This window comes from Panthera tigris, chromosome A1 (genome assembly GCF_018350195.1).
Source record: "Panthera tigris isolate Pti1 chromosome A1, P.tigris_Pti1_mat1.1, whole genome shotgun sequence".
In the NCBI taxonomy this organism is placed as follows: Eukaryota; Metazoa; Chordata; class Mammalia; order Carnivora; family Felidae; genus Panthera; species Panthera tigris.
Genome location: NC_056660.1, coordinates 50,787,362 through 50,805,827, shown reverse-complemented (window position 1 = coordinate 50,805,827; position 18,466 = coordinate 50,787,362). Strand labels below are relative to the sequence as shown.

The window sequence follows — 18,466 nt, the reverse complement described above, 5'->3', positions numbered from 1 at the left end:
AGCCAGGCACAAAGGACTGGTTTGGACTGGGAATGTAAATTCCAGAATTTTTAGTTTATAGGTATATCTAAAGGGGTGTTTTTGATCGAGAGCACCTAGGCAGAGAATGTAGGTTGAGGAGAGTCCTAAACTTAAAACATTTTAAGTTAGGGGAGAGAGGAACTAGTCAGGAGACTAGAAAGAGCAGCCAGTGAACTATTAGAAAAAGCCAAAAGGGTGTGCTGACATGGAAGTGAGAAGGGGATGGATCATAAAGAGGAGCATTTAATGATGTTGAATATGCTGAGGGCTTGACTAAGTAGATGACAAAAAATTCCATTAGGTTTAGCTACGTAGAAGTTATTTACAACTTTGAGAATAATTTCATGCAGGTGTTAGATGTGCAAACTAGATTGGTATGGTTTGAAGAGTGGGGATTTCCACTTTTGGCAATTTGATGAACTAAAAAAAAAAAGTTTAAATTAAAAAAAAATTTTTTATGTTTATTTATTTCTGAGACAGAGAGAGACAGAGCATGGGTCAGGGAGGGGCAGAGAGAGAGGGAGACACAGAATCAGAAGCAGGCTCCAGGCTCTGAGCTGTCAGCACAGAGCCTGACACGGGCTTGAACTCACGAACTACGAGATCATGACCTGAGCCCAAGTCAGACGCTTAACTGACTGAGCCCCCCAGGCACCCCAAGTTTAAATTTTATACATTTCTTGGCACTCAGTTAAGATATCACTAATATAGTGCCCCTCTCTCCCACCCCCACCTCAAAGAAAGAAAACCAGCATAAAAATAAAAATCATACCTCATGAGGTGACCCTTGAGAAGTAAGCAGTCAGCACTGTAAACACAGGATTTTGCTGAGGGCAACTGCTGATAAGCAGTGCTGCAGTTTGGAAAACAAACATTGTGCCAGCTACAAGGTGAGGGAGGTGGGAGCTGATCCTGAAAATTCTGTTAAGCATCTGGCCTTAGAATGATGCTGAAGTTGGATCAAATAGGTAATACCCCTCTGTCTCCAGCACAAGGCCAGTGTAAATCCTCCATGCTTTGGTACCAGCATGGTACCATAGGTTTTAATGAATTAACATTCCATCAAGTATGAACACCAAGTCAAAGATTGCTTAACATACAAGTAGTATCACTTGTAATGAAATTCAGCAAGAGGCAAGCAATGAGATCTTGGAATTATCAGAAATAATATAAAGTATATATGAAATGTTTAAAAAATAAAAGATGAAATTGAATAACAAAAGAAAACTCGTAAGACTCAAGATGATGAAGCATATTTGAAAAACAACCAACCAAAACTTTTATACATGAAGAATAGTTTTTTACACAAATGCATGAGTGGATCAGATTTGAACAAATGAAAGGGAATTACACAAAATGCCACAGAGACAAGAATATAAAAAAAGTGGGAGCGCCTGGGTGATTCAGTCGGTTAAGCGTCTGACTTCAGCTCAGGTCATGATCTTGCAGTCCGTGAGTTCAAGTCCCACATTGGGCTCTGTGCTGACAGCTGGCATTCTGTCTCTCTCTCCCTCTCTCAAAAATAAATAAACATTAAAAAAATTTTTTTTTAATAAAAAAATGTGAAAGAGATTTGAAGAATATAGTGAGAAGATCTAGTACACATCCAAGAAGAAAATATTAGAAATTAGAGAAAATAAAGGAGAAAAACATTTGAAGAGATAATGCCTAACAATTTTCCAGAACCAAAAAAAGATTTAAATTTGCAGATATCTGGGACGCCTGAGTGGCTCAGTTGGCTAAGCGTCCGACTCTTGGTTTCAGCTCAGGTCCTGATCTCACAGTTCATGAGTTAAAGCCCAGCATCTGGCTCTGTGCTGACAGCATGCAGCCTGCTTGGGATTTCTCTCTCCCTCGTGGTCTCCCCCTCCCCAACTCATGCTGTCTCTGTCTCTCTCAAAATAAATAAATAAAACTTAAAAAATAAAAAAATAAATTCACAGATATTAGAAATTATGTGTTTCCATTATCTACAATCAAGAGAAATTGTAGTGAAATTATAGAACACTAAGACTAAGATAAAAATCTTAAAAGCAACTAGAGAAATAATCACACACACACACAAAAACTAATTAATAGATTAAATTAAAACTTAATAGTACAATTATATTAATGCTACTAATTATAGCAGGTACTTTCATAGAATTTGTTCTGTGCCAAGTATTATTTTTAAGTTTAAGATAAAGATTTTTTAATAATTATTTTTAATTATGGTAAAAAAAAAAATTTAACCATTTCTAGTTGTACAATTCAGCAGTGTTAGGTATATTCACATTGCTCTACAGTAGATCTCCAGAATGTTTTTACCTTGCAAAACTGAAACTCTGTACCCAAAGAACGGTTCCCTATTACTCTGTCCCTCTAGCCTGTAGCAGCCATCATTCTACTTTCAGTGAATTTGACCAGTTTTGATATATAAGTGGAATCATACAGTATTTGTCTTTTTTGTGACTAGCTTATTTCTAGCATCATGTTCTCAAGATTCATTCGCATTATAGCCTGTGACACAATTGTTTAAGGCTGGAATAACATTCCATTGTATGTTTCTACCACATTTTATTTATCCACTATCCATCCATGGATGCTTCAGTTGCTTGCACCTTTTGGCTCTTGTGGATAATACTGCTATGATTGTGAGTGTGTAAATATCTCTTCAAGATTGTCCTTTGTATTTAGTAAATTTGGATCATCAAGCACCATTGATTGACAAAACCATCCTTAATAAATGAACCTGATTGTTAGCTGTATCTGACATAAATCAGATTTTCAAAAGAACCTGGGTATTCTGTATAGGAATACCAGTTGTGGAAAAAATGAGAATTTTGTTCTTCCTTCCCATTTACTCTTGTATTAATGCTTTAGGGAAACTTATAAAATTATCCACAGCAGCATTTTTTTGTAATGGAAAAATTGAGTGGTTTTCATTTTTTTGCCATCCTTAGTAGAATGGACAAATAGTTGTAATATAGTCACATGAGCTATTAATACTCTATAACAATGAGAATGAATGAGCTTGCAGTTATACATCATTGTATAAATACGTTGTAAGCATATTCTATTGTTTGAAGAAAGCAAGCCACAGAAAAACACATAAAGTGTGTATCCTGTTCATAAACAATTCAAAACATGAAACTTAAATAATACACAATTTTGATATAACATATGAAAAATCATAAACGTAAGAAGAGAATGATAAACTTTTAAACTTCAAAGTAATTGCTACCTTTGAAAGAAAAGGAAAGAAATTAAGTAGGGAGGGAGATCCAGGGCAGTTAAAAGATAGTAGTAATGTTCTTTTTACTGGTGCACATTATGGTATTATTCTTCATACCTTATCTTGAAAATATTTTGTTACTATTCTTTTGTATGTACTCTGTAGTTGATTAAAACAACTTTTCCAAAAAGAACTCATAGCAAAAAATTGGCAAAGAAATGGAGGCAGTTTTTTGAGAATTTTTTTATGGAAGAGATAAGAGAAATGAGATAATGGTGGGGGGTATTGTGGGTCCCTTATGGTTTACTGTTTATTAGTAAGGTTGAACACCTCCTTACACTTTATTTGTGTTTCATTTGTGGAAACAGCATTCCAAGTCTTTTGTCCACTTTTGATATTAGATTGATACCTCTTTTTGTCTTGCAGGAGCTCTTATACATTGTGAATACTGTTCTTTTGTCTCATGTGTGTTTCACATATTTTCTTTCAAATTGCCCTTTGTCTTTAGACTTCATCTGTAGACTTTTTGTTGCACAAAGCTTTATATATGTGTGCACCATGTGTACTATTGCTCCTGTACTCATAAAAAAAAATCATAGCCCGTGTTACTGTTTCATTCAAATTATTCCACTTATAGTGACATAAATCATTTTATTTATATACTTAGCTCAGAGAAAGAAAATAATGAGCTACATTTTATCCTCTTTAAGCTGACTGTATGTAATCCCTTTGTATCATCAATTCTACTTTAGAAAATTTTTTTTAATGAAACTGTATGTTGAAGTGCTATAATTATTCTTTCTTGAAGGTTTCGACCAAATACCAGAGAGCTGTGGTGTTACAATGCAGTGGTTGCTGATGCCAGACTTCCCTCTGCAGCAGATATGCAGTCCAGATGTAGTATTCTAAGTCCTGAACTTGCCTTACCAACAGGATCAAGGGCTCTCACCACCCGATCTCATGCAGCTTTGCACATTCTAGGTAGGGTTGCTCTTTGATGACCAGTTAATTTTCATTCATGCAGTGTGCTGAGAATTTTTTTTTTTTTGAGAATATTTAGATTTGTATGTCATTTTTTCATGTGTGTTGAACAACAAAATACTAGGTGCAATGTAAGTTAAACCCCCTAACTTTAAGAGGTTTGTTTATCCAACAAAGAACAATACATCAGATTTGAACCAACATAGTTTGTGTATGTCCAAGTATAAAGCATCTCTGAAGATAATTTTCCTAATAGGTATTTTAAATAATATCTTTGTTTAGGTTAAATATATTAACTTTAGAGATACAGATAGAATATTCAGATATATAATTATAATACTTAATTTATATACATTATTTTAAATGAAATCCTATAAAATACATATTCGTATAATTATAAATTTTATACATATTCTTTCTTTTTTTTACATAACAGTTTCTCTTTACTCTATTTAATTAATTTGAAATACAGTATTTTTTCAGTTTATATAGATATTCTGTTGGTGGAAATTTTGTACCAATCCACATAACTACTTATTTTGTTGTTTTTTAAAAAGATCCTTAAAAAGACTTATTTATGTTTATCTAAACCTAGCAGTTGTGAAGTCATATTCCTAAGTATAATTACTAGAGCATACATATAATTCCTTGCTTCTTTTTTCTCAAATTTCATCTGGTAAATCATTATAAACATCCAAAATTAAAGATGCAGTTTTTTGCAAAACAGTGACGTATAGAATGTGTTTAAATATGACAGTTACCTAAGCAGTGGAGAATTCTTATTGGTTATAGGTGTTCTCTCATGAAACATTGTTTAAATTTTGGAATACATTTACTGAGCACACTCAGAGTTAACTATTTTAATTTATTCCCTACATCATCTCCTGTCATCAATATAATAGGAAATTTTAATTTCAAGGAGTTGAATTTTTGTTTGTTTGTTTTTAGGTTGCCTTGATACCTTAGCAGCTATGCAGGATTTAAAAATGGGTGTTGCAAGTACAGAGGAGGAGACTCAAGCAGTAATGAAGGTTTATTCCAAAGAAGATTATAGTGTAGTGAACAGGTTTGAAAGTATGTATATTTATCTTTAGGAAATATTGTTTTATAAGTGAAATATAAATATCTTAAAACATAAATTATTTATTTGTGTCCTTTAGGTCATGGAGGGGGCTGGGGTTACTCTGCCCATTCAGTAGAAGCTATACGTTTTAGTGCTGACACTGATATTTTACTTGGTGGCCTTGGTCTGTTTGGAGGTAGAGGAGAATATACTGCGAAAATTAAGGTAAGCAGTTTTTTGACACTGTTGCCCTTTTTTGAAGATGTTGGTTTTGACTTAGCTTATTATTTTATATATATGTAATATATATAAAAAAGGACTTGAGGAAACATTGCTAAAATCTAATATAATAATACTAAATCATTGACTCATTAGAAGAGCAAAAGTCAAGAAGTGAGGAAATGATGGAAAATGATTTTATAATAATTTTAGGCTGAAAAAGACTATAATAGTCAATCTCAATCCTTTGTGCTGAACTTCCTAGTGGTCTAGGAACAGCAGTACCTTTTGATATGCCTCCATTTTTGTAGCCACTTTAATGACGAGGGCACAGCTGTTTTGATTCAGGGACATTTTGATGTAGCCTTAAAAGTCATTAGGGGGTCTGGGTGGCTCAATAGGTAAGCATCCACCTCTTGATGTCGGCTCAGGTCATGATCTCCTGGCTTGTGAGATCAAGCCCCGCAATGGGCTCCATACTGACGGTGGAAACTGCTTGGGATTCTTTCTCTCCCTCTCTCTGCCCCTCCCCCCCCACTCATGTGTATGCTCACTCTCTCAAATAAAGAAACTTTTTAAAAAGTTAGCATTTTTGATGCCAAATACTGTGTAAACAGACATGATCACCCTAAGAGTGGGGACCAGGAATGAAGTGAGAGATGGAATATGGGGTATGGAATTCATCAGGTAGATAACATAAAAATAATCAAAAGTCCTAAGTTTACTTTACCTGTTCATCTCAGAAAAGACCTGCAGTTACTGCAAGCAAAGGATGTGCTCATTCTTTGAAAATTCACTAACAGCTTGAATGTTCTACTTCTCAAATTAATCTGATTTTGCCTTTTTTTTCCCCATGTTTACTTATTTTTTTGAGAGAGTGACAGAGTGTGAGCAGGGGAAGGAGCAGAGAGAGAGGGAGACACAGAATCTGAAGCAGGCTCCAGGCTGTGAGCTGTCAGCACAGAGCCCAACACGGGGCTAGAACTCACAGACTAGGAGATCATGACCTGAACCTAAATTGGCTGCTTAACCAACTGAGCCACCCAGGTGCCCCAATCTGATTTTGCCTTTAAAGTAAAACTATAGTTACTGCCTTAATTTCAATAGCAGGCTTCATTAAAAATTCTCAATTAAATGCCATCTGTTCAGGAGATAAATTCTTAGTTCTCTCAATAATATCTAAAAATTCAGGTCATGATCTCACAGTTCGTGAGTTCAAGCCCCACATCAGGCTCTGTGCTAACAGCTCAGAGCCTGGAGCCTGCTTCAGATTCTTTGTCTCCCTCTCTCTGCCCCTCCCCTGCTCATACTCTTGTCTTTCTCTGTCTCAAAAAATGAGTAAACATTAAAAAAAATTGTTTTAATATCTAAAAATTATATTGTTAAAACTCCCTTAAAATGATGGTTTTTGAGGACACTTCCCATAGAGACCCACCCAGAGCTGACAGACTTAAAAACATTTGCTTTTTTCTGGCTATGATTGTAATACATGTGGTAAAGAAACACAGGTAATATAGAGATTAAGGAAGTAAGAATTAGAAGTCCCTAGGGATAGGGATGGAGTAATGATTAAGGATACCTATGGCATAGATAGATAGATAGATAGATAGATAGATAGATAGATAGATAGATACACACACACATACATACATTCATACATATATACAAAGGAAGGGGAGAGGGAGGGGAGGGGAGAGGAAGAAGGAAGGGAGGAAAAAGGGGAGGAAGGACAGTAGTTTTAGTTTTTGGCTTATTTCAGAGCAACTTCTTTGAAAGGGTTATTTTAAGATGTCTTGATTCAAAGTTAAGATTGAGAAGCAAACTCAGTGAGTTACATAATGCTAGTTGGCACTGTCTAGTAAGTTTATCAAGAAGATATTTTTTTTCTGGCCCTGAAAAGTTTTTTGTTTTGTTTTGATGATATTGAACACCATACTGACCCCTGTCTCCAGTAGTTGTGGTACAGAAGTATATAGGCCTTCCATAATCCTGTCTTTATAGTGGATGTAATTTTTTTTTTTTCTAAGTCTCAAATCCTCCCTTATTCCTCCAGTACGCTGGATGTGAACTTGCCTTTGTAATTCAGTTATTAGTGAGTAAACTAAGGTTTTCCAACGGAAGTCTTTTTTTATTCCTCCACTCACCTCTCCAAGGTATACATTTTTTTTTCTAGCAGTAAGCCTCTTTATTTTTTTGTTTTGTTTTGTTTTGTTTTCATATCTCTGGTTGTTTCTTCTGTCTTTTTTGTAGGTTTGTCCTCTTCTACCTGGACACTAAATGTTGGATTTCTTCTAAGCCCAGCCCTAGGGCCCTATTTCTACACTTTATATTTTCTCCTAGACATTCTCTTCTAAGCCTGAAGTTTAAATAGCTGTCAGCATACCATGATGTCCAAATTTAGATCTCCAGCTCAGACTTCTTCTTTGACCCATTTCCATGTAAGTGCTTTAAAGGCATGACAGTTGTTAGTCTTTATATCTCAACTGAATTCATGCTCTTTCCCCAGGGCCTGGCTTTCTTCCAGTAGTCCCTTTCTTAAATAGTACCATCCACAATATGCTTGTTACCCTAAGTCAGAAACCTAGACATCTTTCTTGTTGGATCCTCCTTTACCTCCTTCCTGCTGCTAGAAGAGTCTTCCACCACTAACTACTCTGGGCAAAGGTACTTGTCTTGGACTAGCCACCTAGCTGGACTCTGTACATATTCTTACTGACATGCTTTGTGTTTCCATTCTTTCTCTTCCCTTTCCTTCTTGAATCCACTCTAATCACGTTTTTGCCCCACCCACTCCACCGAAACTGCTCTTGTCAAGGATGTGAGTGGCTTCTGATTGCTAAAGCCAGTGGTCAATTCTCACTCCTCATCTTCCTTAACCAGTGGACATAATTTAATCCAATTAAACCCTTCTTTAAAATACTGTCTTCAGTTGGCTCCTAAGGCCCCACACTTGATTTTTGTCCCGTCTCACTGACTGTTCTTCTGAGTCCCAGCCTGGTTACTCATCATCTTCCTGACCTCTGAGTGTTGGAGTGCCAGAACTCAGTCTTGGACACTTTTTAAAGTCTGCTCATCCCTAAAATGATCCAGGCTTACGGCTTTTTAAGTATTTTTCCTCTGATTACTTTCAATTTATTAACCTCCAAAGTCATAGATACAGCTCCTACTTCACATCTCCAGTTGGATAGCTAATAGGCGTTTCAGATATAACATATTCAACACTAGGCTTCTGGTGATCTCTCTAATAAACCTGTTGTTCTGATGTTTTCCCCATCCCAATTAACTGACTTAGCGTAGAGCTAACTTTATTCCTCTACCTGCTGGGGCCAGAAATCTTGGAATCATCCTTGCCTTCTCTCTTTCACACCCCACATCCCCTTCGGCAGCAAACACTGTTGGCTGAACTTTGAAAATAAAGCCAGGATTTAACCACTTCTAAAAACTGTTCCTAATATCAAATCAGTCCAAACCATAGCCATTCTCACCTAGATTATTACAGTAACCTCCCAACTTGTATCCTGCTTCTGTCCTTGCTCCCTTTATTCTGTTTTCAGTACAGCAGTGATTTTCTTAAAATGTCCACCAGAGTATGCTACTCCTTCTGTTGGGATTCCTGCAGTGTCTTCTAGGATTAGACTAAAAGCTACGGGCCTTAGGAGGGCCCACAAAGCACCATAGAACTGCCTGCCATTATCACTCTGACCTTATATTATACTAGCTGTCTCGCTCTAATCCAGCCACAGTGGCCTGCTGTTGTTCCTCAGACGTGCCAGGCATAGTAAAACCTCAGGACCTTTACACTGGCTACTTTTGCTGACTGCAACTCTTTAGTACCTACGTGGATCACTTCCTCATTATATTCAGGTCTTGATTCTCTGGTGAGCCTATTTAAAACAATCCTCTCCCTTACTACAAATTTAACTTCCAATTACCCCATTTTTTTGTTTGCATTGTTCTCACCTGTGTGGCCTTGGCCGTTCCTAGGACACTACACAGTATGTGTTGAGAAATATTTGTCGAACATAAGGGGGAAATCATTAAGGACCTTTATATTATGCTACATACAAAGCAGGGAATGAGAAAGCACTGAAAAATTTTAGATTACAGAAATATTCTAATCAAATATTCATTTTACAGAGTACTAAGGGTCATTAAAAAAAAAACCAGAATGCTTGTGGTTTATGGAACCCTTGTGGAAATGGGCCAGAGCAAGGAGAGAATGGAGATAAGAAGACTGTTGAGTTCTAGCTAGTAATAGTGAGCATGTGTGAACTGACAAGCTATGGTACCAGCAATAGAATAGATGTAGTGATGGCAGAAAGATACGGAAAAAAGGATTATTCAGATTTTTTATCTGAGTGAGTAGATGAGTGATAATCAGAACGGGGAAGGCACGGGAGAAGGGGAGTGACTCATTTTAGAACTAGTGAGGTCCAGCTGTAGGAGAGGAATGCAGTGGCTGTTGAGAACAAGATCTGAACTGGAGACAGATTTTCAAATTATTAGCATATAATTGATAAAATGAGACATCTAGCATAGTAATTATCCAGTAAGTTTTAATGCTCCCTTCTCTTCCTCCTTAGTGTTTTTGTAGTTTACCTGCTATATAATTCTCCAGAGAAATGAGGGGTTTTTTTTATATGTGCTGGTCCATTTTTGAAGAAAAAAGATCTCTTCCTAATAATTCTCCTTTATTTTCACTTAATTTCATAACTTTTCATCTTTGATATCTTCTCTCTTATCCTTTCCTCAGACTTTCTGGTCCTCCTCCCCTTGTTTTATACCCATTTTATTTCATTCTCTTCATCTCTCCTATTCCTGTGCCATATTACTTTGAACTATTTTAAGGATCTTTCTATTATTCCTCTCTCTGTCCATAGCTAAAATTTTTCTAGCCTTTTTGCTGTGTATTTTTCTAAATGCTCCATGAGTATTATTTCATGTAATTCTCACAATTACTATGAAGTAGGCACCGTTAGTGTCCATTTTCCTTTTATGCATGAGGAAACCAGGTCCCATATCTCACAGCTTATATGTGTTGAAGCAAAATTCTTCCTCCTTGGAAGCTCACTTAGGTACAATGCATTGGTTGAATTCTTTCACCTCCTTCAGATGTTTATATTTGGTACAGAAGAACTTGGAGCATTTACTATAAATAGATGAATATATAAATAAACTGAAATTAATATAGGCCATGAGTTTCTAAATTTAAATGTGTAGGTTTGTGTATTCAACATTAAAAAAGCAGGCATTCTGGGGCACCTGGGTGGCTCAGTCGGTTAAGCATCCAACTCTTGATTTCAGCTGAGGTAATGATCTCACAGTTCATGGGATCGATCTCCATGTTGAGCTCTGTGCTGACAGCACGGAACCTGCTTGGGATTTTCTCTCTCCTTCTCTCTCTGCCCCTCCCCCATGCTCTCTCGCTCTCTCAAAATAAATCAGTAAAACTCAAAAAGAAAAGCATGCATTCTGATTTTTACATTCTGCAGTGTCCAGCACATTTTTGGAAACACACAAAATTATAAACATATTATTCAGCAGGTTTGCATGATTGAATGACAGACTAGAAACGATGTGTTTTTTCTCCTTTCCCCAGCTGTTCGAGTTGGGTCCTGATGGAGGAGATCATGAAACCGACGGAGACCTTCTTGCAGAGACTGATGTGTTGGCTTATGACTGTGCTGCCAGGTAATGATTTCCCAATTACTCAGCATCATCCTTACATACTTAATATGAAAAATTCATTGTAAGTGAAGAAACAAACATGAAAAGGATGTTTTAAATAATCCGTGATAAGATGCTTGAGATATTAAATTGTGTATAAGTGTTGCATTTAACAGAGCTGCATTAAAACTAACAGTATTTTCCCTATTTGTATTTTATAAATTATTTCTCCATTGAAGATTGGATGAAACTATACATATATTTTATATACCTTTGCTTTCATGCATCCCTTAGAGAACAGCTACTGTGCTAGCTTTCCAGTGATGTGATACAATTATTTACTACCTGGAGCATGTATATAGTATCAAATAGAGAAGGCCAGAAGTCCAATCACCTGTGCGCCCTAACACCATGCCCATAGTATGTGCTTGTTTGTAACATGCTTGGGGTGGTGGCCAGCTTTTACTGAAACCTCTTAGGAGGTTACCAGAATCCAGATGTTTATTTATAAAGCTTCATTAAGTAAGAAGAGACTTAGATTTTATCAGTCCTCTCTGTATAATCCCACGGAATATCTCCAACACTATGTTATGACAAGTTAGTGATTTGAATCAGGGAATATTATGGTGTGAAAGAGAATAAATTGAACTTCAAAATAATAATAGTATACTTCTTCCCAGTGATAGTTACGTTAAAACCTATGTGTCATATGTGAGCTTTTTGCTAGTGAAAATGTGATTTCTGAAAATGGTAGTAAGGCATTGAGTCTGCTTTTAACAGATACGTACTTTGAGAACAAAACAGCAAACTTAAAGAAAATTCTGACTGTTTTTTCACTTCAAGCATTTACCAATGTCAGGAGATACTTTTCAGTCATATTTTATGTGACAAAAAATGAAGATCAGGAAAAGTTAATTGATTAATTTTTAACAAAGCCTTAAGATGCCATTGTCATTTAGCATTTATTTTTGAACATGTAATTATGGGTCAAAAATAATATTGTTTCACATATAGAGAATCATGTAGAGTGTATTTATTTGCCGACTAACAAAGCCCAGGTTCCTACAGCTAGCATTAAAGGACTTCCATAATCATTTGTAGCATCTTTTTTAACTTACTTCCTACTAATCGTTTTTATCTGTCTTAATGCTTTAACCTGACTGGACCCCCTGTCATTTTCAGGCGCTGTTGTGTACCTTCATACCTCTACAGTGTGTGAATTTGTCCCCTTCCTCAAATACCCTTGATTCTTTTTTCTATCCCAGTTTCCCAGCTACAACCACTATACTCCATTACCTGGAACTAAAACTTGTGTGTATCTTTATCAGATGTCCTTATTTATATACATGCTTTCTCCTTTTATTTTAGTAAAATTTTTTGTGTAGCTACTATGTGACGGGCACAGTTCCAACACTTTATTTGAATTTGCTCAATCCTCAGAACAATCCTGTGATCTAGACCTCATCTTCATCCCTATTTTCAGATGAAGAAACTGAGTCACAGAGAGGGTGTAATAATTTGCCCAAGGTCACACAACTAGTGTTGTGAAGCTGAGCCTTGAATTCTGGCCATCTGACTCCAAAACCATTTTCTTAATATGCTACCTCTGAAAAAACTTGACTTAAATAAATGAACTTTAAAACTAAAATTCAGAGTTTCATTTTCCAATGACACTGGCATGGTTTGTTTGTTTGTTTTTAACAACAATTAAAAGATTTTGCGTTATTTTAATATGAAAGTTTTATAACATTTAAGCAAGTTGTAGAATTCAAGGTTGAGGGGTGTCATCACCACAACACAAATGACTATTATTATTTGTGTGTTCTTGTCAAGACTTTTTAATTTTTTTCTGACTTTTTTTTTTTGTTTATTTGTGTGTTTATTTATTTCAGTGATCTCTATACCCAACATGGGGCTCAAAGTCACAACTCTGAGATCAAGAGTTGTGTGCTTTTTTAACTGAGCCAGCCAGACACCTTTTTTTTTTTCTCTTCCTTTAATTTTTTCTTCTTTTTTTAAAAAATTTTTTATTATTATTTTCATTTAAATCCAAGTTAGTTAACATATAGTGTAATAATGATTACAGGAGTAGAATTTGGTGATTCATCACTTACATATAAAACCCAGTGTTCATCCCAACAAGTTCCTCCTTAATGCCCATCTCCCATTTAGCCCGTTCCCCCACCCTCCTCCTCTCCAGCAACCCTCAGTTTCTTCTCTGTATTTAAGGGTCTCTTGGGGTGTGTCTTCCTCTCTGTTTTTATCTTATTTTTGCTTCCCTTCCCCTCTGTTCATCTCTTTTGTTTCTTAAATTCCACATGAGTGAAATCATATGATTTTGTCTTTCTCTGACTACTTCTCTTAGCATGCATAATACAGTCTAGTTCCATCCATGCTGTTGCAAATGGAAAGATTTCATTCTTTTTGATCAATGACTAATAATCCTCTTTATCTGTTCGTCAGCTGATGGACATTTGGACTCTTTCCATACTTTGGCTATTGCTGGTAGTGCTACCATGAACATTGGAGTGCATGTATGCACTCTTTTTTTTTTTTAGACTTTTATTTTTAAGTTTATTTATTTTTAATGTTTATTTATTTTTGAGAGAGAGAGAGTGCAAGTGGGGGAGACGCAGACACACACACACACACACACACACACACACACACACAGAATTTGAAGCAGGCTCCAGGCTCTGAGCTGTCAGCACTGAGCTCAACACGGGGCTCAAACCCACGAGCTGTGAGATCATGACCTGAGCCGAAGTCAGATGCTTGACCGATTGAGCCACCCAGGTGCCTCTATTTATTTACTTTGAGAGAGGGTGGGGGAAGGGCAGAGAGAGAGAGAGAGAGAGAGAGAGAGAGAGAGAGAGAGAGAATTCCAAGCAGGCTCAACATGTCAGTGCAGAACCTGATGCAGGGCTCAGACTCACAAACAGTGAGATCATGATCTGAACTGAAATGCAGAGTTGAATGGTTAACCGAGTGAGCAACCCTGGCGCCCCCAGACTTTTTTAAATAGAAGGTTTTTAATGATGTTTAATAAGAATATTATACAATGTATTTCATGCTTTTTTTTTATAAAGGATTTAAAACCAATAAATGCAGGGTGCCTGGGTGGCTCAGTCGGTTGAGCGTCTGACTGGCTCAGGTCACGATCTTACAGCTGGTGAGTTCAAGCCCCACGTCAGGCTCTGTACCGACAGCTTGGAGCCTGGAGCCTGCTTCGGATTCTGTGTCTCCCTCTCTCTCTGCCCTCCCCCATTCACATTCTGTCTCTCTCTGCCTCTTAAAAATAAATAAACATTAAAAAAATTTTTTTAATAATAAATAAAACCAATAAACACATGCATGTAGCAGGGCAAAGGCATTGTCTTTGACTCACTAATTTTTCTCTCAGAGAAAAGTATGCAATGATGTTTGATGAGCCAGTTCTCTTGCAAGCTGGTTGGTGGTATGTAGCATGGGCTCGAGTGTCTGGACCCAGCAGTGACTGTGGATCTCATGGACAAGCTTCTATTACCACAGATGATGGGTAAGCAGAATGTTTAAGTATTACTTAAGCAGCTCTCATTTTTGTTAGTGGAATATTGTTTTAAAAGCTCAGAGGTCTTTCGGTAAGGTAAAAATGTTAGTAAGACTAGAATATAATATGACTGCCAAACATTTAGGTTTATGTGATCTCATGCCAAATTTAAGGTCTAGACAGAACAGGGAGACAATAGGACTGCTATTCTTTGCTCTTGCCATTTGTCATTTGTATGTATTTCTGGGTGTTATATTGTTTAAGAACTTATTACCAATTAGAAATTATATAAAGTGACAAGGTAAATGAGGAATTTGGAAACCATTAAAAAAAGGAATAAATACTTGCTGTGCAGTTTGATAGTTCTTATGAAAGCAGTTTATAAATTGCAGAGCTTTGGCAATATGAGATGGTACAGTTTTAATAAAATGTAGGGAAATTTACTGCTTAAATTTCATATATAGAGCATTTTTCAGTTTATAAAATACTTTCATATCTATATTCTCATTTGATGGCCTCAACAATTACGTGAAGCCATTATTAGCCCTGTTTTCCTCTCAGGGGAATAAAGAGACAGAAAGTGAAGTGATTTGCTTCACATCATATCGCTGCTGTGTGGCAGAACCAAATCTAGACCTGGAATCTCTTGACTCTAACTCCATCCTTCTTTATTCTCAGTACTCTGATTTTGTGTGTTTGGAAGGACCATTACTTAGAAGAGAAATTCAGTTTACTCTTACTCTTCTTGAGCATGAGTGAAATTATGTAACAGTATATTTCAAATAGTTATGTTCTATTCATAACAGAGCTGACCAGAAACAGAACAGACTAATGTAAGAGGTGAAATCTTTGTTCCTGAATGTTCAAGTAGAATGCCATAGAAGAATCAAGTCAGCTGTAATGTATCCCTTTCTACTTACTGTAAGATTACGTGTTAGCACCAGGGAGACTGCCTTGGTCCTAGACCTCATGATTCCACATGCAGTTCATTGAACTTTGGAGTATCACAGCAGTTTAAAGCTGCTTTAAATAGAAGGTGTGTGTGGTTGAGCACATTTTAAACTGTAAGTTGAAATATTTTGTTACTTGCTTATTGTTCTGGTTAAAGTTGAGCTGGAGGGACCTGCCGCTTACCCATGGCTGCCTGATCAGGTTCATTTCCTTCATTTTATTCCTTAAGCCACTCAGAGCTTGAACCAAAATAAAAACAATTCCTTTTTACTTGTAGGTTTTTTTCTTAAAGAATGGATCTCTGTGCATTAACATGTATTTGAAAAGGCAGTTGTCAGATTTCTTATTTTCTTTCATGAATCTCGAATCATGTTGTTTTTTGGTGTCATTGTTATTTTTTCTCTTCTTAGGGTTGTTTTCCAATTTAAGAGTTCGAAGAAATCAAATAATGGTACAGATGTTAATGCTGGTCAGATACCTCAATTATTATACAGGTATTTAGCATATTTACAGTGAATTAATATGGTTTGTTCCCCTGTTATGAGCTAGGATACTATAAAATATATGACATAATGAGAGAAATCACTTGAAGCACTCAGCAAACTATAACATACCAGAAGAAATATAGCTACTTTTAACAAAAACACTTAATTTAATATTTTGTGTATTTTTAAACATTTTCTACTTTGAGCATGATTTGAAACTTTACCTCATGACTCAGACTATCTGTATTATGCCATTAACAATATTTTAATCTGTAGATTTTCATAGCTATTTCAGAATATTATAAAGTAATAAAAATTTGTCTTAGAGAAATGATATTGGGGTGTTCGATAGGGATTTCAGATGCAGGCCTGATTGATTTGCTGCTGTTTTGTGTTTCCTGTTTGTCTTGTGATGGAATGAATTAGAAAATCCCTTACTGCTAAAAGTTTCCACTTTTGAAGTATGAAACAGTAACTTGTCCATGTGATAGTACTTATTATATTTGTAACATTATTTAAGAATTTTAATTACTTTATGGTATTTGAGACATTTATGGAAGCATATGCTTATGTGTCTGTCTACCTGTTTCTAAACTCAATAATTTACTCAATAATTACTCAATTTTTAGAATGAAGAATTCAAATAGGTAACCCTCGCTAAAAAAAAATGTCATTCTTTGAGTAGTAAAAAATCTAAAGAAACACCTCTAGAGCATTAACTGTCTCTTTTGTCTTCCTTTCCTAGTAATCACTTTTAAAAATCTAGGTGGTTTAAACCTCACTTTTCCCAGGAAGGGATTTTTGTTTGTTTTTATGCAATTTATTATAGTTAGTATTTGTAATATATAGCATTATGAACATAGCAAGTTGCTTGGACTACTTCTGGGTACACTGATTAAATGATGTTTTAATTATATAGCACTTAATATTTAATAGCATATTTTGCTATTTCAAAAATGTATATTCTGAAAAGTGTCATTGGACCTTCTAACATATGTTATGTGTATCTGCTACTTTCAGACTTCCAACCAGTGATGGTAGTGCCTCAAAAGGCAAACAGCAAACCAGCGAACCTGTACATATTTTAAAGAGATCTTTTGCAAGAACTGTCTCAGTGGTAAGCCATTTTTTTTTTAAATTTCAGGTTCTTTGTCCAGTGCTCCATTTCATTTTGAGATGTTTGGCGGTTAGCCACCCTTCTGAGAGTTTATCTCAACATAGTTTTATGAACTCAGATTTGTTTTTAGATTAGCACTGACATCCCAGGGCAAAGAATAAATAATATGTACTTTAAATAATGGGAAAATAGAGATGTTGGCTGACTTTAACATGAACTTACACATGAACTGAAATAACCGGTGGGTTTTCTAGTAAATCTTGTATGAATACATGTGCTGAAGGAGAAAGTGAAGGAAAAGTTAAGGCTGACAATTGACTAAAAATTGCTAATCTAATGCTTGAGGAGCTAAATAGAAGAGTTGTATATTTAACTCAGGGCTCTGTTGAACTACTTGACCATCCGCATTCTACATTCAAAACTATGCCACATTACTGGGGTTACTAGTGTAGAATGGAAAGCCAACATGATGTAACTGAGAGATCATGGGAAGTTCTTGTCCTGTACTAGTTGAGCATTCTTATGCAAGTTATTTAAATAAACTGATAGCATCAGTATGAATTTCTGTTGACATAAGGGATACAAAAATGCTTTTTTAATTGTAAGGCACTATATGAATGTGATTCATTAATGTAGTCAGTAGTCTTTCATGTTGGTAAAATGCATAGGGAGACTGCTTTTTTTTTCCTTTTTGTATTAGTTTTTTAAAATCACAAGATTAGTACACATCCCTGGTTTGGAATAGGGTAGAGTAGGGATAAAACTATATTAAAAGTACCCTAAAGTTCTTTCCCTGTCACTCTGTTATTACCCCATATAACTACTGTTTACATTTTGATGTATATCCTTTCAGACCATTTTTTATATATACACAGACTTACGAGTCTTTCATACAGTATGCTATACAACCTTCTTGTTTGTAATGATAAAATTTTGCATCTTTTTAAAATTTTCATAGGATACACTAAGTATTGCAGAACAACTAGAAATGCAATACTACAGCAACAGTGTAGAGTTTAATTTTGCTTTCAAGTAAACATAGATTTGTAAATATTTTTTATTTTTTTCCTTACTTATATGATAAAGTAGATAGGTTGATAGCAGGGAAACTTAAAAATGTATTTTTAGTGGTGTCTGGGTGACTCAGTTAAGTGTCTGACTTTAGTCGTGACCTCACGGTTTGTGAGTTCAAGCTCCACATTGGGCTCTGCACTGACAG

At 35.8% G+C, this 18,466-nt stretch overlaps 1 protein-coding gene across 13 annotated transcripts in view; it reads left to right on the top strand.

Annotated features, from left to right (window-relative positions):
• Nucleotides 1-18,466, top strand: part of MYCBP2 (MYC binding protein 2) — a 283,680-nt gene that overhangs the window by 124,960 nt on the left and 140,254 nt on the right. For all 13 annotated transcript variants that reach the window (XM_042978630.1, XM_042978658.1, XM_042978633.1 and 10 more), the window contains 7 exons: nucleotides 4,044-4,216; nucleotides 5,165-5,290; nucleotides 5,377-5,504; nucleotides 11,098-11,189; nucleotides 14,569-14,703; nucleotides 16,056-16,139; nucleotides 17,151-17,247. In XM_042978630.1, coding sequence (XP_042834564.1) covers nucleotides 4,044-4,216; nucleotides 5,165-5,290; nucleotides 5,377-5,504; nucleotides 11,098-11,189; nucleotides 14,569-14,703; nucleotides 16,056-16,139; nucleotides 17,151-17,247 — 835 coding nt within the window. The remainder of the gene's footprint in view (nucleotides 1-4,043; nucleotides 4,217-5,164; nucleotides 5,291-5,376; nucleotides 5,505-11,097; nucleotides 11,190-14,568; nucleotides 14,704-16,055; nucleotides 16,140-17,150; nucleotides 17,248-18,466) is intronic.